The 22,003-nt window shown below is 30.1% G+C and overlaps 1 protein-coding gene across 6 annotated transcripts in view; it reads right to left on the bottom strand.

Annotated features, from left to right (window-relative positions):
- The window catches only part of LOC134687315 (voltage-dependent calcium channel subunit alpha-2/delta-2-like), a 51,874-nt gene that overhangs the window by 14,655 nt on the left and 15,216 nt on the right, over positions 1-22,003 (bottom strand). For 2 of the 6 annotated variants that reach the window (XM_063547506.1, XM_063547551.1), the window contains 12 exons: positions 21,700-21,784; positions 21,370-21,419; positions 20,480-20,563; positions 15,383-15,448; positions 14,336-14,413; positions 13,620-13,694; positions 13,362-13,430; positions 12,641-12,661; positions 4,108-4,179; positions 3,392-3,453; positions 2,521-2,588; positions 886-943 (listed from right to left, as the gene is read on the bottom strand). In XM_063547506.1, coding sequence (XP_063403576.1) covers positions 886-943; positions 2,521-2,588; positions 3,392-3,453; positions 4,108-4,179; positions 12,641-12,661; positions 13,362-13,430; positions 13,620-13,694; positions 14,336-14,413; positions 15,383-15,448; positions 20,480-20,563; positions 21,370-21,419; positions 21,700-21,784 — 788 coding nt within the window. Of the gene's footprint in view, positions 1-885; positions 944-2,520; positions 2,589-3,391; positions 3,454-4,107; positions 4,180-12,640; positions 12,662-13,361; positions 13,431-13,619; positions 13,695-14,335; positions 14,414-15,382; positions 15,449-17,373; positions 17,455-18,663; positions 18,739-20,479; positions 20,564-21,369; positions 21,420-21,699; positions 21,785-22,003 lie in introns of all 6 variants that reach the window. The other 4 variants (XM_063547526.1, XM_063547517.1, XM_063547535.1 and 1 more) reach the window with 4 other exon arrangements.

Genomic DNA, 22,003 nt, shown 5'->3' with positions numbered 1-22,003 from the left:
GAAGAGTGGAAGTGTATTGTTAGTTCATCCTCTTCCAGACGGGGAAATGGGCGTAATAAATTAAGAACCTATAATATTTTTATTTTTAAGAAGGAGTATGTTGTTGAAAACTACTGCAAACTGGTTATGCCTTTTTGTGAAAGAAGCGCCTTTGCAAAATTTAGATGTGGGGTGGCTCCTATTAGACTGGAAACTGGGAGGTATGAAAATTTGCCGCTGGAAGAGAGATGTTGTTTTAATTGATTTAATACTGTCGAAGATGAATATCATGTTATTTTACATTGTCCTGTTTATAATGATCTTAGACAAGTTCTTTTTACTGAGTCTCTTAAAATTGATGAACATTTTAATAGTTTTACAGATTGTCAGAAAATGGTATTTTTATTTTCGAATCAAGATATTATAAGATTATGTGCCAAAACCTGTAATTTTATTCTTAAACGACGCCGAGAAGTTTTATATTGTAAATAATAATGAAATACTTTTGTTGTATAATTTTACCATTCAGGTTTAATATTTATTATGTACATAAACATATTCTTTTAAGTGATTATCGTCTCTCATAAATCTGTAGATTGGCTTATGTATACAAAATGTATCTTTTATAAATGTATTGTGTAATTTTATACATAAGGTGAGACGTAAATAAAATATTGAATTGAATTGAATTAAATTGGTAATTCTGAAGGGAATTCACTAATAATATTTCTAAAAAAATATATATAACTTAAAATTCATATAACATTCCTAATTGCCATGTTTAATCTTTGATAGGACTTTAAATTACATATGATCAAAAACGTAGTAAATTTGGATAATAAATACTGACTCAATATATAATAGAAATTCTGTTCAATTGTGAGATTTGTCATGCTTAAGACTTACCAAGGAGCTACCAACACTATACTTTTGTTATCTTCTATAAAAGGTGTCCCACTCTTCACTGGAATAAAAGACATTCATTAATTCCAATATGATGCTGTCCTTCTACTTTGTAAAGAAAACTTTGTTCTATTGTCAAGAAAATTTAAACATTTAACCAGGTGCTCCACAGGGCGCAGCTATATACGACCCCAGTGGTCAAATACTGAACAGCTGGGGCAAATATGGTCACAATATTCAAGCTTGATACTGTCTGAATTTGGATTGTGATCAATTTTTTTTTTACATAATATGAGTTTTTGTCACAAAATAATGTGGTCAAAGATCTTACAAATCTATTGCACAATACTGTGCAATTGAATATTTCTTCTTGAAACTTTTCAAAATTGGAAATTTGAAAGCAATGAAAAATGTACCACTTTTTGAAACCCCCATTGGAGCAATAACCCTTAAACTCAATCCCATGCTTTCTTTTGTAGTATTGAACCTTGTAGTACAATTTCAGAGAAATCCATACACTTAAACACAAGTTATCATCATGATTGTTTAGAAACTAGAAACATGCTTCTTTTTGGCCTGTTTTAGGTCCCTAAATCCTACATATTTCTGGCAATTAATCCAAAACTTGATCCCAGCCTCCTCTTTGTTATATGGTACGTTGTGGTACAATTTCAGAGAGATCCATACAATTTTACACAAGTTATTGTCTGGAAACTAAAAATATGCTTGTTTTGGCCTTAATTCCTAAACTTGAATTGGCCCCATATCCCTGAAAATGAATCCAAACCTTCTGCTTGTGGTTTTAAACATTGTGATATAATTTCAGATCAATTGAAATATTTGTACACAAGTTATAATCCTGAAACTAGAAAAATGCTTGTTTTAGGCCCCTTTTTGGCCCCTGATTCCTAAACGGTTGGGACCATCATCCCCAAAAATAATCCCAACCTTCATTTTGTGGTATTGAACCTTCTAAAAAAATTTCATAAAGATCTATTCACTTAAACTAGATTAAACTAAAAAGTAATTATCCGGAAACCAATGTGTCTTCGGACGATGACGACGCAGACGACGACATCATACTATTAAACGATCCCAAAAAATTTTGGGGTCGTATAAAAACCATGAAACCCTTGATTTTTAAAAAATACTTTTGCTTCATCAAATTAACTGTTTCCCTACTTATTCGAAATTATTTTCATATCATAACTAGCTAATGCTCTGTGTAAAGACATAGACAAATATAATGCCTATCCATTATAAAAGGAGCATAAAGTATGACCTGAAAGAATTAATTCTTAATTAAATCTGATGGAAGACAAAAATATATGTTATTAACTATAACAAAATTAGCAAGCAGAACTGTGAGCTATTGGTTACTAACGATACCCCTGCTTTAAGTACTCTATAAATATGGAAGTTATGTGATACATGCATATGTAGCTAGCAGCATGGAATTTGTTACCATTGGTCTTTCATTGTCATAAAAGTAACAATAAAATATAAAATATTGTCTGATGTAAAAAATGTATAATGTTAACAATTAGAAGCAGTCGATCAGTTCTCCTTTATAATGCAGCTTTAGCTATTGAGAAATCTAAGGGATGATGAGTTGATTTGAACGACAACTATTATTACCTATATCCTTTGGTGTAGATGTAAAAACCATTGTATATTCCTGGTAAGATGGTATACTTAATCCAAGACTGAAAGGAAACACAAATATTAATGTTAAAATCATTAGATCAAAGTTATTTAAAAAGATGTAGATTATTATGACCCAAGTTCACCAGAGAGCAGTGATACTTATAGATAGATTTTTGTTGATCATCTTAACTAGATTTAATTTCTCTCTTGAGCTGGTACGGCAAAAGTGAGAAAAGCAATAGAGTTGAGATGACCAATGATAATATGTTTATCACTATTTTACCAATGCAGATGTTGTTAATTTCATTGACAAATGGCATGTGCGCCCTTAGTTTCTAGTTATTATTTTACATATCACTCTACTGTGCTGAGAAATGAAATTATCAGTCAGTAAGATCAAAGGAAAACCTCCTAAAATAGCGATAAAGAAAGTTATATATTAAGCAGACATTTCTTCTATTCCATTTTGCACATACTTCAATAATTTATACTAACAGGCTGCCAAGTCTTTTATGTAACATACAAGGTTGACAATTAAAAAACACTCTTCTACATTGAAATCCATTTAAACAAGCAAAACATGACGTATCTCATGACCTTTAATAACACTTTGTACTTGAAATAAATATATCATTTCATGTCCTTCAACAGACTGAAGTATATTATTGTTTCATATTTTTCATGTCGAGGCCTTTTATAGCCGACCACAGTGTAGGTTTTTCTCATTGTTCAAGGCCATATGGTTTCTGTTAATTGCTTGCTTCCACTTCATTTGAATTTTGATCTCATTCGCAATCATACCACGTCTCATAAATTTTATATTGTAGCTTTACTGTGTTGCATAACCTATACAAGTTCCTACCTGAATGAAGTGCTTTTAATGTTTCTGTAAAAATAATGTCTTCTTTCTTGATCTGTATGATTCTATAAATAGAAAAACATTTTGATGAATTATATATTATTTTATATCAAATCAATATGTCAAACTAAACAACATATTTAAAGGGAACAAGACAGAGCATTTCAGGCTTAACTCACACATGAATGAAGTGCTAGAAAAATATCATTATTTGTTGGACATAGGACAAAAATACAAGATTTATTTTGCATTTTCAGGAAATGCTACATATAAACAGCGCCATCAAAATTTATAATGTGGGGTTTTTTTTTGGCCAAAAAAATCTACATATAATTTTTTTAATAACAAACAAGAATGTGTACAAAGTACACGGATATTCACACTATAATTTTTTATGTTCAATGGACCGTAAAATTGGGTAAAAAAACTAAATTGGCATTAAAATTAGAAAGATCATACCATAGGGAACACATGTACTAAGTTTCAAATTGATTGGACTTCAGCATCATCAAAGACTACCTTGGCCAAAAACTTTAACCTGAAGCGGGACGAAAAGACTATGGACGCACAGAAGAAAGAACAAACAGACAGACGGACAAACGCACAGACCAGAAAACATAATGCCCCTCTACTATTGTAGATTGGGCATATCGTAGGTGGGGCATAAAAAATTGCAATCAGTTTTTGATAAACAGTATATAGTTTTTGTTTCAACTTACATTGTCAGCAGATATTACATAGGTAACCATGGAAGCATCACCAGTTATCCCATCTGTCATGTTCTTTCTCAACTGTAAATAAAGCAAGATTTTATTCAACATTATAATAACTTCCTTCCCCTAATGAAATTTTTTTTTTTTTTAATTTTTAGTTTGCTTCCTTTCTGCTGATTACACAGTTTTACCCTTGAATTTTATTTATTAACAAACAATTGTTTTTTTTCTTTAAACCGAAACAAATAATATTTACAAGTATATTAATCCATGTACTGCTAGTTCTCTATCAAACTTAAAGTCATAGCAATTCAACTTTTCTGACAAAAAAAACCAATAATATGTCCTTAAATGTGGATATCTTGACTTTGTGTAGGTAACATTTTCCAAAGGATCTAACTACTAAGAAATCTAGATCACCTCTGGGTTCCAACCATGAAAACTACTCTTCTAATAATCTAAATTTTCTACATGTTCTGTTGGTTCAAAATATTTTCTAATGGGTAATTTTCAGCTATGAAATGAGGTGCCATTTAATGATGAGGTCAAATGGTAATGATCACTGATGTTAATGGATTAGCTAAGAACAAAGCTGCTTGACCTAGTAGGACATACAATAAAAGATTATTCTCTTCTAATGATTTGAATACAATATTTCAATACAAATACTGATCTTTCCATCTGATCACATGTTTGATACAAATGGTAATATGTAATTTTATTAAAGCATTGCATTCTGGGTTTTTTTACCATGAGTCATTCAGACAATGCAGATCTTTTTAATAAATATTGTCTGAAATCTATGAACTTCTAGCTTCTATGAAAAATCTTGTTCTATACTGAATAATTTTTCCTGTTTAGAGAAGTTAAATTTACTCTCTCACTTCCACTAAAAAAAAATAAGTGAAGGCATGATAAGAGCCATTACAAAGGTCCTTAAAATTGCAATATTGGTGAGATTTTTCTATCTTTATCAATTATTTTAATAATTAACTTTATACTTAACCAATAATGAACATAGTTTTCAGAAAAGATTAAAGATTAGCAACAGATTTACCTCATATACTTTTTTTACAATGTTGAAAGAATTGTGATGGCTTAAAACCAATATGAAATAAATATTCAAATATTATATTATTTATTTCTTACAAACTGATGACTAGTCAAATTTATAAGATATTATTTTCACATACAAGAGGTCAAAAAGAGGCTTTGTCATACATTCTCCATTAATTAAAACCACTTTTGTAAAATCCACAGAATTTCAATTAAAAGCAACTTCAGATTGTTGTTGTTTAAAAATGAACATGCTTGATGTATGCAGATATTGCCATGCAGAACAAAATTATCAGCCACTGTATAATTAGGTAAAATAACATAAGATATTAACAATCGGATAATTTGATATGAAATAACCGAAACATTCACCTTCCAATATATGCTGTTCTAAAATAAATGTACGGTGGTAGCTGTTCAATATTCTTGTCAACAAAAATACTATATATTAATTCAAAAGTGCTGGATCTTATTTTTATATAACAATGTATAATTTTAAGGTCTATTACCATCTCACTTATAGATTCTGTTTCAAGTCTTCATTCAAAACAAATCCATACCGTTTACCTGAGTATTGTGTATAAAGACACACATAAGGGACTGCATGGCTTACACTAACATAGATAGAATATATTTTGGATAGTAAAAATCTTATAATACATTGTAAAAATAAACTTCATTGCAGAAGAAATTGAATTAGAAGAAATACATACCAACTAAATGTTTTATTAACTTTATTTACACTTTAACAACAATTGGCTAGTACAAAGCGTCATATTATGTTATCCATTTCTCTGTAAACTTGTACTTAGCTTTAAGAAAAAAATTTATCAATCTATCATAAATATACAACAAAAGTGCACATGCTGAAATGTCTCGCCTTCTTTACTATTCATTGATATTATGTGGATAGTCCTAAATATAAAACTTTATTACAACTGTCGCATGGACTTAACATTATCCAAAAAAACTAAACATTGACCAATAAATCATGAAAATGAGGTCAAGGTCAGATGAAGCATGACAGGCAGGCATGTACAGCTAACAATTCTTCCATACAACAAATATAGTTGACCTTTTGCTTGTAGTTTAAGAAAAACAGACCAAAACACAAAAACTTAACACTGAGCAATGAACCGTATAAAAGAGGTCAAGACAAGGTCAAATAAAATGTGCGTAACTGACATATAGATCATAAAATATATCCATACACCAAATATTGTTGACCTATTGCATATGGTGTTAGAAAAAAAGACCAAAACTCAAAAACTTAACTTTGACCACTGAACCATGAAAATGAGGTCAAGGCAAGGATTCCAAAACGGTCATATATGCCGGTCATTTGTATAATGTCCGGTAAAAGACCGGCTGGGCAAAGCATGAAACGGTCATCTACTTTTTAGTTTCAAAGGCTTTTTCGGTCATTTTAACATATAAATTCACGATCTTTTTGACCCAACATTTTGCCTTTAACAGCCATACATTTCCGGTCATAAAAGTGACATGATGATTAATTACTATCAAAACAACCCCTACTTCAATACTTTCTAATTTTAATCAAGGCTAATTAGTTGTTGGACAGCTGAAAACTACCTGTTCAGGTGACAGGTAAACTATTTTCAGTACCGGACATTGTATAAATTAATCGGTCCATTCCCAATTATTTTCGTACATTTCAGCAGCTTGTATCTAATCGATTTAAAATATATAATAAATACATTTATAAACATGATTTGATAAATCATTTAAAAAGGTTTTAAATGAAAAATCGTCAGCACTACGTTGTGTGAACAAGAACACGTGTGCGCATGTGCACAGGTGGGAAATTCAATTATGCATCCTACATTTCTTCAAAAATGCTAAAACTATCATTGATACCTGTATCTAACGTTCATTTCAAGTATTTTGTTGAAGAAATAACGTGGAAAGAGCTTCTTCGCTCAGTAGTTCTATGTTAACGTACACGGATTTTACGTATCCGTTTATGGTCCATGTTTTACCATTGTCAAGTCAACATCCGGTTTTGAAAAATGTGACTTTAAAAACGAAAATAAAGTTCTACACAACTTCATTTTGCACAAATAAAGAGTCTAATGCAGATATGAGCACACTGATGTGCACACTTTGAATGATGCAATGCCAACTTTAACAGTTTATGTCAGAACATCAAATCATATCAAAGTAAAGTTTAATATCGATTTTAATTGAATGTCAATCATTGGGATGGCCATCTGATTACCATAATTGCCTTTTGTGACTTTGTCTTAGGAATTAAAATTCGGATCAGATATAAAATGTCCGGCTGGCTCAGAAAAATTTTGGAAGCCCTGGGTCAAGGTTGGATGACACTTGCCAGCTAGACATGTACACCTTACAATTTATTTCATACACCAAATATAGTAGACCTATTGCATACAGTATATGAACCAGATGCTCCGCAGGGCGTAGCTTTATACGACCGCAGAGGTTGAACCCTGAACGGTTGGGGCAAGTATGGACACAACATTCAAGCTGGATTCCGCTCTAAATTTGGATTGTGATTAAATAGTTGACACAGCATAGGTTTCTGACACAGAATGAATGTATTCAAATGAACTTAAAATTTTTGTTTTCTCTTAGAGCAATTCACTATGCTGTTGAATATTAATCCTCTCAAAAAAATGTTTGAAGAAATTTTCTTTTTATTTATGAAATTTCAAATGAGAAAAATTTTACCCAATTTTTTATTCACATCCCCCTTTCCCTTATTCCAAAACTAATTTCAATTAAAATATTCTAATGGAGTTTGCAAAAATTACTACTAATTTAAATACATGATGTAAAAAAACTGCTTGTTATCACTGAATGGTAAAGATTATTTAAATTTATCATTTGGTAGTAAAAAGTGAATATACATTGTATATTGTATATAACAAAGATTTAAGTTGATTCTGGACAAAGAAAGATAACTCCAATTAAAAAAAATTCTTGCAGATATTTCTTGCTTACTATACTGGACAAAGAAAGATAACTCTTAATTAAAAAAAAATTTGCTATTTCACAATATTGTGAAATTAGATATTTCTTGCCATTGCACAATACTGTGCAATTGAAAAGACTTGCTATTGCACAATACTTATTATAATAATTTAAGATCCTGATTTGGATCAACTTGAAAACTGGGCCCATAATCAAAAATCTAAGTACATGTTTAGATTCAGCATATCAAAGAGGCCTAAGAATTTAATTTTTGTTAAAATCAAACTTAGTTTAATTTTGGACCCTTTGCACTTTAATTTAGACCAATTTTAAAACTGGACCAAAAATTAAGAATCTACATACACAGTTAGATTTGGCATATCAAAGAACCCCATTTATTCAATTTTTGATGAAATCAAACAACGTTTAATTTTGGACCCCAATTTGGGCCAACTTGAAAACTGGGCCAATAATCAAAAATCTAAGTACATTTTTAGATTCAGCATATCAAAGAACCCCACCGATTAATTTTTTGTCAAAATCAAACGAAGTTTAATTTTGGACCCTTTGGACCTTAATGTAGACCAATTTGAAAACGGGACCAAAAATTAAGAATCTACATCCACAGTTAGATTCGGCATATTAAAGAACCCCAATTATTCAATTTTGATGAAATCAAACAAAGTTTAATTTTGGACCCTTTGGGCCCCTTTTTCCTTAACTGTTGGGACCAAAACTTCCAAAATCAATACCAACCTTCCTTTTATAGTCATAAACCTTGTGTTTAAATTTCATAGATTTCTATTTACTTATACTAACGCTATGGTGTGAAAACCAAGAAAAATGCTTATTTGGGTCCCTTTTTGGCCCCTTATTCTTAAACTGTTGGGACCGAAACTCCCAAAATCAATACCAACCTTCCTTTTGTGGTCATAAACATTGTGTTTAAATTTCATTGATTTCTATTTACTTTAACTAAAGTTATTGTGCGAAAACCAAGAATAATGCTTATTTGGGCCCTTTTTTGGCCCCTAATTCCTAAACTATTGAAAATAAAACTCCCAAAATCAATCCCAACCTTTATTTTGTGGTTATAAACCTTGTGTCAAAATTTCATAGATTTCTATTAACTTAAACTAAAGTTATAGTACGAAAACCTAGAAAATGCTTATTTGGGCCCTTTTTGGCCCCTAATTCCTAAAATGTTGGGACCAAAACTCCCAAAATCAATACCAGCCTTCCTTTTATGGTCATAAACCTTGTGTTAAAATTTCATAGATTTCTATTCACTTTTACTAAAGTTAGAGTGCGAAAACTAAAAGTATTCGGATGACGACGACGACGACGACGACGACGACGACGCCAACGTGATAGCAATATACGACAAAAAATTTTCAAAATTTGCGGTCGTATAAAAACAGACCAAAACACAACCAGATGCTCCGCAGGGCGAAGCTTTATACGACCGCAGAGGTTGAACCCTGAACGGTTGGGGCAAGTATGGACACAACATTCAAGCTGGATTCAGCTCTAAATTTGGATTGTGATTAAATAGTTGACACAGCATAGGTTTCTGACACAGAATGAATGTGTTCTAATTAAATTAAAATTTTTGTTTTCTCTTAGAGCAATTCACTATGCTGTTGAATATTATTCCTCTCAAAAAAATGTTTGAAGAAATTTTCTTTTTATTTATGAAATTTCAAATGAGAAAATTGAACCCAATTTTTTTAATCACATCCCCCTTTCCCTTATTCCAAAACTAATCTCAATTAAAATTTCTAATGGAGTTTGCAACAATTACTACTCATTTAAATACATCATAAAATATTAAGATGTAAAAAAACTGCTTGTTATCACTGAATGGTAAAGATTATTTTAATTTATCAGTTGGTAGTAAAAAGTGAATATACATTGTATATTGTATATATAACAAAGATTTAAGTTGATTCTGAACAAAGAAAGATAACTCCAAATAAAAAAAATTCTTACAATTAGATATTTCTTGCTTACTATTCTGGACAAAGAAAGATAACTCTAATTAAAAACAAAATTGCTATTTCACAATATTTTGCAATAAGATATTTCTTGCCATTGCGCAATACTGTGCAATTGAAAAGACTTGCTTTTGCACAAAACTTAATATAATAATTTTAAATCCTGATTTGGACCAACTTGAAAACTGGGCCCAGAATCAAAAATCTAAGTACATGTTTGGATTCAGCATATCAAAGAACCCCAAGATTTCAATTTTTGTTAAAATCAAACTAAGTTTAATTTTGGACCCTTTGGTCTTTAATGTAGACCAATTTGAAAACAAGACCAAAAATGAGGAATCTACATACACAGTTAGATTTGTCATATCAAAGAACCCCATTTATTCAATTTTTGATGAAATCAAACAAAGTTTAATTTTGGACCCCGATTTGGACAAACTTGAAAACTGGGCCGATAATCAAGAATCTAAGTACATTTTTAGATTCAGCATATCAAAGAACCCAACCAATTATTTTTTTGTCAAAATCAAACGAAGTTTAATTTTGGACCCTTTGGACCTTAATGTAGTAGACCAATTTGAAAACGGGACCAAAAGTTAAAAATCTACATACACAGTTAGATTCAGCATATCAAAGAACCCCAATTATTCAATTTTGATGAAATCAAACAAAGTTTAATTTTGGACCCTTTGGGCCCCTTATTCCTAAACTGTTGGGACCAAAACTCCCAAAATCATTACCCACCTTCCTTTTATGGTTATAAACCTTGTGTTTAAATTTCATAGATTTCTATTTACTTATACTAAAGTTATGGTGCGAAAACCAAGAAAAATGCTTATTTGGGTCCCTTTTTAGCCCCTAATTCCTAAACTGTTGGGACCTAAACTCCCAAAATCAATACCAACCTTCCTTTTGTGGTCATAAACATTGTGTTTAAATTTCATTATTTTCTATTTACTTAAACTAAAGTTATTGTGCGAAAACCAAGGATAATGCTTATTTGGGCCCTTTTTTGGCCCCTAATTCCTACACTATTGAAACCAAAACTCCCAAAATCAATCCCAACCTTTCTTTTGTGGTCATAAACCTTGTGTCAAAATTTCATAGATTTCTATTAACTTAAACTAAAGTTATAGTGCGAAAACCAAGAAAATGCTTATTTGGGCCCTTTTTGGCCCCTCATTCCTAAAATGTTGGGACCAAAACTCCCAAAATCAATACCAACCTTCCTTTTGTGGTCATAAACCTTGTGATAAAATTTTATAGATTTATATTCACTTTTACTCAAGTTAGAGTACGAAAACTAAAAGTATTCGGACGACGACGACGACGACGACGACGACGACGACGACGACGACGACGACGACGCCAACGTGATAGCAATATACGACGAAAATTTTTTCAAAATTTGCGGTCGTATAAAAACTTAACTATAACCACTGAACCATGAAAATGAGGTCAAGGTCAGATGACACATGCCAGTTGGACATGTTCACCTTAAAGTCCTTCCATACATTGAATATAACTATTGCTTATAGTATCTGAAATATGGACTTGACCACCAAAACTTAACCTTGTTCACAGATCCATGAAATGAGGTTGAGGTCAAGTGAAAACTGTCTGAGGGGCATGAGGACCTTGCAAAATATGAACATACCAAATAAAGTTATGCTATTACTTCTAATGAGAGAGAATTTTACATTACAAAAAATCTTAACTTTTATTTCAAACAGTCACTGAACTATGAAAATGAGGTCAAGGACATAGGACATGCGACTGACGGAAACTTCGTAACATGAGGCATCCATATACAAAGTATGAAGCATCCAGGTCGCCCACCTTCTAAAATATAAAGCTTTTAAGAAGTTAGCTAACACTGCCGCCAGATCACTATCCCTATGTCGAGCTTTCTGCAACAAAATTTGCAGGCTCAACAAAAATAATATTAATGTTTAGCCCCCATTTCCCCAAAATGCTAACATTACAAAGTTGGTTTATATTTTGTTTAACTAAATATTTCATCAAAACATGTATTTAGCAAAGTTGACAAAAATGAGATTGTGAAATGTGGAAGAGAGGAAGAAAGAATTCTTAATGTGCATTTCAAAGTTTGAAGTCAGTGTTTGTTAGTCTTCAAATTAGAGCTTGTAAATTGTGCGTAACAGAAAGGTAGATAATACATTTAATTAAAATCTTTATGTGAAGTGACACTGGACTCTTTCACCCTTATTTGAGAATTTTCATCTTTTACCAATCCCCGACTAATTTTGCCTCTTATCAAGTTTATAATCAACTTAATCAATTGGCAAAGCCAAACTTAATACTCAAACTTGTAAATCTTGATTGAGAGTAACACAGGCACCCAATTGGAACCTGTTATGCTATTTTTTACTTCTTCAAAAGCTCTAATTTGAATGACTGTAGAGACAGATTCTAAAAATCAGCTGAACATTTACTGAATATTTGTGCTCTGAATTCATTCATTTTCTTTTTTGAAGATGTTCTATTGTTAAAATGCATAACTTTACCTGGTTCCCAACTGATTTAGTCTTTAATACAAGACATACTTTATGAATAATACATGTTAGATGTTAAAGTACAAAATTACCATGATTAAATAAATGCACACAATATCTTTTTAAACTGTTCCTCTGTTCCTTTATAGCTAATAAAAAGAGGTGTGTAAAGTACTTTGAAATTATTGGGATATGTTACTGACCTTTTGCATTTAGACACGTATTTTAATAATTGAACTATTTTTAATACATGCAGTTAATATTTTACTTAAAAATAGTTTTTCTAACAATGATTTCTTTTCTTCTCAAATGAATCTCTAAGATTGTTGTGTGTGCTTATGAATATGTACCTGTATAATCTGAAATGAAATCTTTTGTGTTACAAACACCTACTTTTAGGATTCTGTCATGTGACTTAACATTTTTTGAATTTATTTTGATTAATTTTCATTTGATGTGATTAAAAAAAACAGTCTTTTCATCAGTCAAAATATGTTTCATTAATCTTAGAAACCACACCGACCTTGAATTATGGTCTCAAGTTTATACTGAGTAACTGAGTAATAGTAACATTTCATTCAATATTGATCAGTAAAATTTCAGTCCATATTGATTGGTAAAGTTACAGTCTGTGTTGATTAGTAAGGTATCAGTCAATATTCATTAATAAAGTCTACATAAATATCTTTACACACTTAAGTCTAATATTAGACAGTTGTAAAACAATTGTTACCTCTTCCTTCTCCTTATTTTCTACTTCAATATCCAAGAAATCCATATTTGGTGGGTCTTTAAAATCATCCTAGAAAATTAAATAAAATGATTTCTGTCATTGAATTTAACAAATGATAAATAAAACATTTTTCAAAATCTTTTTTACAATACGACTGGCTAAACACTCCCATTCATACATTTTTTTATATCCTATATTATGTAATGTAGATGCTATTCCATTTCTAGTTTTTATAAATAAAAGACACATGAAACTTACATGAACTCTTAACTTAGGATGGAACATCACATAACCATTGGCATTAATAGCAAAGCTGTATCCATTAGGACCAAGCTGAAATACAAATCAAAAATCTGACAAAACCATTATAATAAAGTGAGCTGTCAATATCTTTAAAATAAAATAAAATTAACCTAATATATGCAAGTTCCTTCTGTCTGACAGTCAAAATTTGCAAATTTTATGTAAAAAAAAAAACCATACTAACTCATTTTCAAAGAAACATATGCTGCCTTGATAATTCCTTCAATCCATTTAGTTTACGGGAACTGTAGCAGCATTATCCATGGATTAACATAATTTGACTTTTTCTATAATAAATTTCTACAAGATGGCTTTCAGACCTATATTCAAGACATCTCTGAGACTGCTCTTTTGAAGGCATAATGCTCAGTGTTTGAAAGTCAAAAGTAAACTGAAATCCTTAATTTAATTGTCTTTAATAAATGTTTGGGGTTTGTACAAAGCCCCTGTCCTGTTTACAGGTTTGGATCTTTACAAATGACGTTAAATTTCATTTTACTGTCTGCTTATAATTCTTAAGATAATCTCACTTAAATTGAACTATGTGGATAGTTGTCGCATTGGTAATCAAACCACATCAAAGCTTCAACAGCTCAACAGTCTTCAAACTGTCAATATAGTATGACAAAAAAGAAGTCTTTCAAGGAAGTTTTGATGCAGAGTTTTCTTACCTTCCATTCAGGAGTATACTTCACCATCTGAGCTGTAGTTACATCAGTTCCCATAACTCCTAGTATGGTTTGATTAGCCTGGAAATACAAATATTAATTAGATTGAATACTTGAATGTACTGGATATAACACTGTTAAACCTTTTTTGTTTAGTTTTTAGTAATATTTTCTTACTTTTATTGTGTTATAAATTTACAAGAAAAACCAATTTCTTTTAATTTCATTATGCTATAGTGACTGCTTTAATTTATCTTTACGTTTTATCTCAAACTTTTCTGCACAAATAACCAAAGCAATATATCTTCAGGATAGCTTCAGTCTTATGCATTTATCATGATATAAATGTTTTGTATGATAGTCCAGAAAAGAAAATTGCTGTTATGACGAAAAATGTTCAAAGGCAAGAAAGGTCTCTGATTTAAAACTTTATCATTTAACTTTCATATAGATTATTGATTTGAGTGGGTACTTCAAAGTCGTTTCAGTGATACACGTGTTTCAAGCATATACTTTTACTTATTTCCGATGGTCTAGAAAAGAAAACTGTCGTTATGAAGAAATCTATTCAAAAGGTTGGCACGAGAGTAACCCATCAATGTAATGACTACACCTTACACCAGGTATCAATTCCAAGTGATAAGATGCTTCGTTTTGTTGTAAAAACCACTTCTTACTTAGTGTGTGTGTGGGGGAGGGGGGGCTGAAAAAAAGGAAAATTTTAAAAGAAAAATATATTTGTATTATTTGGCGAAAAAAATAATAAAGTGGCGAAAAATATATTGTTTTGACGAAAGAAGTGGCGAAAAAATAATTGACCCAGGGGAAACCCTGATTGCAAGCTATGGAGCCTATACACTATCTGTTTCCATCAGAAGAACTGCTATTGACAATGTCAGAGAGCATATGATGTAACATGTTGATATAACCTAAAACATTTGACATACCGGTAACAGTTTGCTTTTAATTGTCCTCAATATAAAACATCATATTTGTCAAGACATTATCATGTTAGTTGAAGAAAATTTCAGTGGAAAATTGTATTCATACCTGACGATCAGCATTATCAGTCTTGTTGTAGACAGGTAATGTAACAGTTGTCATCATCCCTAAACCCTACAAAGTCAAAACATATAAACCGTAACAATGGTACGTCATAATTGTCTTAGGTCAACATGACTTTATAGCACCATTTAATGTATTTTGTTTAACATTTTAACAACTATAATTTAACTTAATACCAATAAATTGAATGTTAACATAAAATACTTTTCAATATTTGAAAGTTTCAATATCACAAGTTTCTTTAAAATAAAGAGCATCATAATTACAAGAAAGTATATTTAATTGAAAATGTTTACTATTTGTGACCAACAGGTACATAATTATAAAAGTTACAGAAAAATTAATCATATCAATAATTATCAAATCCTTTCAAAAATTCAATAAATTATCAAATTATTACTGATACTGATAAATTAATGATAACATCTTATCTACAGATCTATATATTCTGAATAGAATAATTATAGTTAAGTTAATTCAATTTAATCTTTCTGCTTTTAATTATCTACTTGAACAAAATATAAATTACGAAACCAAGTGTGCAGTTGTCATTACTCCAATTACTTCATATTTTTATCTTTATATTCTTCTTTATAATAAATCAATATTGGTTCTGCAAAAATATAATTAACATAAGTACATTTTTAACAACACAACAGAAAACAAATGTCAGTTAAACACGAATGCTGTCATGCAGAACTTCAATTCAAAAATAAATTCAGGAATTAAACAAACAAACAAAATTAACATCAGATGTTATGTTCTGGTTAGGTTAAGGAAATTAGAGAATATAAGTAAAGAAGGTGTAAAACAAGATAAGTAGAAACGTGTGGCTGTGGTATGCCAAAAGGTGCAAAATGGGCACAAAGGTTGTGTCAATATAATTTTAAAATATCACATACAACACTTATCTCTTTATACTGACAAAAGTAAAAAGAAAAGATTACACCGACCATAATACCAACCAAACATTACATATGTTATAATAATTGACTCTTAATATCATCAAAGCAGAATGCATTGAGTGTGTAGGTAAAGGTAATATTTTTTTTCAGATTGTTTGCTAGCTGAACATTGAAGTTATTATCAAGTTAGGTTAATTACCCTTCTTTAAGAATTTACTTTTCCGACAGATAATAATCTTTTTGTCTGTAGGACTAAACTATTCCAAAAGGAGCCTAATAATGACTTCATGATTTAGCTAACAAGCAAGCTAACCAAAAATATTACCTACACACTCAATGTATTCTGCTGTAATAAACTTTCTTAAAGAGTTTGCCAAAGCTGACTTTTGTTTTTTTAAGTTATTTCTATTCATTTTTTTTTTATACTTTTGAAAATGTCCTTTGTATGTACCATATTTCATTAAAAATCAAAGGTTTTCTGATTTCATTCTTAAATTTTTAAAATAATTATTCTTAAAGACATCATATGCATATCTAATTAATTAAAATAATTTCTCCTTTACAAGTTACCAACAGGAAACTTAAGGGCTTAAATTTTAACTTCTCTGTTTGGCTGGTCAGTTGTAAACAACAGAAGATACAATTATATCTACTTAATTTCTCAACAAAGAACTTATTCCATTCAACTGGATATACCAGTAAGTCAGAATAGATGTTGGACCATGTAAAAGTCTGGATATTCTGTATAGCCAAGGGTCTACTCAGGACTGGAACATATTCCTTCAAACAAGACCAGTTAGTCAAAGGTTAAGTAATACAAATTCAGGTCATTTGTTATACACAAAAAAGTGAAAAAGACTGGGTTGCTGTTTATACAAACATTTATTTCAGCATGCCTTCAATCTGTTAATCTCTGCAATGTAATATCTTTTACTATCAAATGTGGCCAATTAAACATTTTACATAAAAGACAATTTTTGCAAATTTTCAAAAAATGGAAGAGCATGCTATTATTTAGGGAGTTCATCTTTGGGGTAAAAACAAAATTTGCAAACTCCCATGCTTCTTTACCAAAGGGTCTACTCTACTACTCCATTGTAATTCTTGAACGTAATGATATGCTTTTTCTTCTATAATAAGGGGCAAATATTCCTGTCGAAAAGTAATAAATTTTGTTCAATATGATATAAATCGTAAACCAAATTTTAAAATGCTTGAACATGTAACCTCTTATTGTATTATAAATCATAGTGATAGACTAAATTAAAGAATGAAGTAAACGTTTGTTAGTTGAAAGATTTATTTTATAGTAGTAGATGTCCCTTTCCCAATTTGAAAAGATGGTTGGTGAGAGATTTGAACTCATTTGAACCTCAAAAGCAGTGTTCAGAGGCTGACAGTTTTTCTAACATAAACTTTAATCAAATATCTATCCATTTGTACATCAATATAAATCAAGATATACAAAAAGTAAATAAGCAGGTTATTTAAAAAATCATCCAAAAAATTTTGAATAAAAACAAACTAATGCTGGAAATTTGAAAAGTAAAATGACCCCTTTAATTCTGTATTAGATTTTCTCCTCTCAAGATATAATTATTGGATCTAATTTTTTCTGTTATTTAATATGATAATATATTATAAAGGATAAATATATCACATGGAACAATTAGTTAGTTTGACATCTATTTTTAACTACACAATATTTCTAGTTTGTGAATTTTTGTCCTATAAATAGCTATTATCATTAATTCTAGGAAAATCCTGTGTTGGCTACAGCTAAACCAAAATGATGCACAAGGCAAAAGAATGTTTCTTTCATTATACAAAAACATACTATGGACAAGAAAATGTTTGTCAAAAGTTCCTTCCCCTTCTTTTCAATCTAAATGAAGTATAATTTTTGGTGCAATATTTTTAGCTGCGTTTTCAATCAAAATGAAGTGAATATGATGAATAAAATTGAAAGACTTGTGAATAATAAAGGTCCCAGAGCCAATTGATATGCAGAAAATATACCAGATGAGACATAAAGCTGAAATAAGAAACATTCTTGTTAGCCCAACAGTGGGTCCCTAATTAACAAACAGTCAACTGACCTATCATGTATGAATCAAAACTGCAAGGGTTTTTAAAATGGTTTGTGATACATTTTTTGTTAGCTATCTAATATGCTTATAACAAAGTAACTTTTTTTTTTATATAAAAGATGAATTAAGTATATCTAATATATATATGATTAATGCCAAAGATAAAAATGCAGTTCATGTTAATGTTAATTGACTGTTTGGTTTGTACAATCCCAGTAGTACATGGGGTTGAAGGTTAATGCCAGGTCCCATGTATGGGATGAAGTAATACCGTTTTATCTAGATACACTCTTGACCAGAGTGGACCGTCTGGCTTAAAAGTTTTGGCAAGTACAAAAGTATATTCCTATGAAAAGTAAAGAAAAGAATAATACAGAATGTTGTGTGCATGGATGGGAACCAAAACACCAACTATTTATTTATTACCTTATAATAATGTTTATTATAATACATTTGTACTATTGTAAATATGTATGTAGCATACTTTTTAAGATAAGGCCACACGCTATAAGCATAACTATATTGATTAAACATGGATGTATGTATCTGTCGGGACTCTGTCACATGGGCTTATTCAGAATACAAAGACTGGTTCGTACTTTGAAATTTTCAGTCACTTTCACACAAATTTTGTCCTCTATATCAAGTTGAAGTTTAAAATCCTAAATACCTTCTTTTTTATTATCATTCAGAAATTATAAACTTTCAAAATAATTTGTACTACATTTGTATTCGTAAACAATGACTGATTTCAAAGTATAAATGAGCCTTCAGCAGTAGCAGTAAATGATTTATAACAGCTATCACCAGAAATAAATAACTTCTGCATTATTTTTCTGGATTACAGTGTGCACTATGTTATTTTCATATTGTGTAACTCTGTTTATTGATAAGCAGTTTGTTTGTTTGGTGTTCTTTTTTTGCTTTGTGGTATTTTTTAATGAAAAAATTCTGAAAAGAACAAAATTTTAATTATACCAACAATAGTTTTAGCTAAATTACAAAAAAAAAGAATTAATGAATACAAGATAAATTTCTCTACCCCAAAAAATTTACAAGAAAACAAGAATATAAAGTGTTTAAACTTTATACCGTGCTTCATGCATAACTGAATTTTCAGTTTCCTTTAAATAGATAAAGCTTCAGTGAAAAGCTGATTTTCTACAATGTCATTGCTAAGATATCAAAACAAGACTTTTAAAAAGCTACCATTTAGTCAAAATCTTTTAAGATTAAAAGATTTAAAAATGATAAAATGATGGACTCAATGAAAAACTATTAGACCTGAATTATCTCCCTTCATTTAAAATTTCCCAATAATAAAATAAAATTTCACATTCTGAAAACCCATTAACAAAAGTGGTGAGTGGACTTCAGTTACTTTAACATGCAACTAACTGTTCCTTAGTGCATTATATAAAAGACTTACTGCATATTACCTGATGTATGATGCAAAATTATTTGTCTCAAATAGTCTGAAATTTGTCACTGTGCAGTAGACCAAAAAATGTTTAATAACAGATACCGTTTTTAAACATTTTGTTTAGTTATTTTAATAGACTATATTTCACATCTTAGCTATGACATAAAATTATGAATAAATGTAGCATTAAACCTGTAAAAAAATCGTAATCTAATCTACGTCGTACATGAAATATGTATTACAACTCTGTATATCCTTCACCAAATATGTGAATTATTAATTAAAGCAATCTAAAGGTGATTCCATAAAACTTCATTCCATCATGATTCACAAATCCTTATATTCAATCAAGTTAATGCATACCTCTTGCCCCATTTTATCTATAATGCCATGATTGTTTTCTAACTCACAGATGTACCATGTACATGTTGTGTTTAAAAAAATTAACTTAACTCTTTACCCCCCAAAATGTTTTACAAAATTAAAATATCATCAAATCAATTTGCATGCAAGAAGAATTGACTTGGTATATCAATATTCTGACGGAAGTCCAATATTTCTGTTATACTTCTATTTTTAGAGGAAAAAAACTTGAAGCCATGATGAAAATCAATAAATATGGAACCATCTTAATGTGATTACTTATTGAAAAAAATATTTGTACCAGTCCATCACGGTACACGCTATTCCATTTCATATCATGTCGATTAGAAAGTACAACAGGGCGAGCTATTACATCTACATACCCCTGTAAGAATTGGTTTATAAATTTTCACCTCTTGTTAGATAAATAGTCACACTGCTAAACTTCTCAAGTACAAGTATTATTTATATTGATTGTCATACTGTTATAACCATTTCAAAAAGTTTGAAAAGTTGAACAGAACGAAACAAATATGAACTAAAACTCTAATTAACAGGGTTAATTTGTAAATTATTTGGTTATATAAAGTAAATGAACCGGTTCCAAGATATTACTATGTTAAATATAAGAGCATCCCTATATGTTTTCACTTTAAGTTATAGGTTTGATACCCTGTACTATGTACTCTAATAATAGATGCGAATAAAAAATCTGTTAATGAATGTGAATTTTGGTTCAAAAATATTTGAGAAGTAAAAGAAATCATTTTAATGCAATAAAGCAATTGATGCAATGCACATCCAATCATCCACCACAGGGAGTTCATTTTTATTGTGACATCTGATTTGAAAAACCTATGACTTTAAAAATCCTACAATTTAAATTGATAGTTAAGTTATACTGAAATTTTCTTGCCTTACAGTTATTTTTCTTGTAGTTGTAAGTATGATGGAACCAGTTCATAATTTTATAAACCATAGAAACAAAATTTATATTCTAAATGACCAATACCACTTACATCAAAGTTTCTATAAACTTCTACAAAAAGGGATTTGGTTACTGATTATAATTAATAAAAGAAAGTATCCTTGAAAAATTCTTATATCTATATACTACCTTAAATTAATATGTGTTTTAGTCAAATTTTAAATGAATGTTTAAACTTTTTAACATTCAATACTTATTCTTACCTGTACTCTTGCTCTGATTGCTCCCATTGCTGGAATCTCTGAAAATTTACCTAAAATGGAAAAGAAAACATTTATCAGTGAAGCAGTAATAAAACAAGATCAATTGTTGCTAACTAATGACACCCCAGAAATAAGTATTCTGTAAACTTGTAATTGATGCTACTAATTATTTTCAATATACCGTTCAAACCACCAGTGAGTATTAACGTATTATTTAAACATGCACATGGTGTATGATACTACTACATCCATGCATCAAATTAACTTTAGCATCATGAATCTGCATTTTTACAGCAGTTTAAAATCTTAGCACAGTTAGGTGAATCTTACCTCGATTTGCACAAGCCATCCATCTGATACCTCTATTTGGATTTGCTGTTTGTCCAACTGCATATGTAAATACCCTAACTTGGTCCTGTAAAATTTTATCTAATTATTTAGCTAGCCCTTTTTATATTCAATTATGGTTTGATAATCTTAAAAGTTCTTTTTTAAAACATTACCCCCATAGTGTTTTTCTTAAACGAATATTCATTTAATTAAATATCAAAATATTTGTTTTTGAATATAAATACATGTTTTTTAAGCACATCACAACTTACTAAAGAACATTTTTATTTTCATAATCCATATT

This window comes from Mytilus trossulus, chromosome 1 (genome assembly GCF_036588685.1).
Source record: "Mytilus trossulus isolate FHL-02 chromosome 1, PNRI_Mtr1.1.1.hap1, whole genome shotgun sequence".
NCBI classification, from domain to species: domain Eukaryota; kingdom Metazoa; phylum Mollusca; class Bivalvia; order Mytilida; family Mytilidae; genus Mytilus; species Mytilus trossulus.
This window is presented reverse-complemented; position numbering and strand designations above follow the sequence as displayed.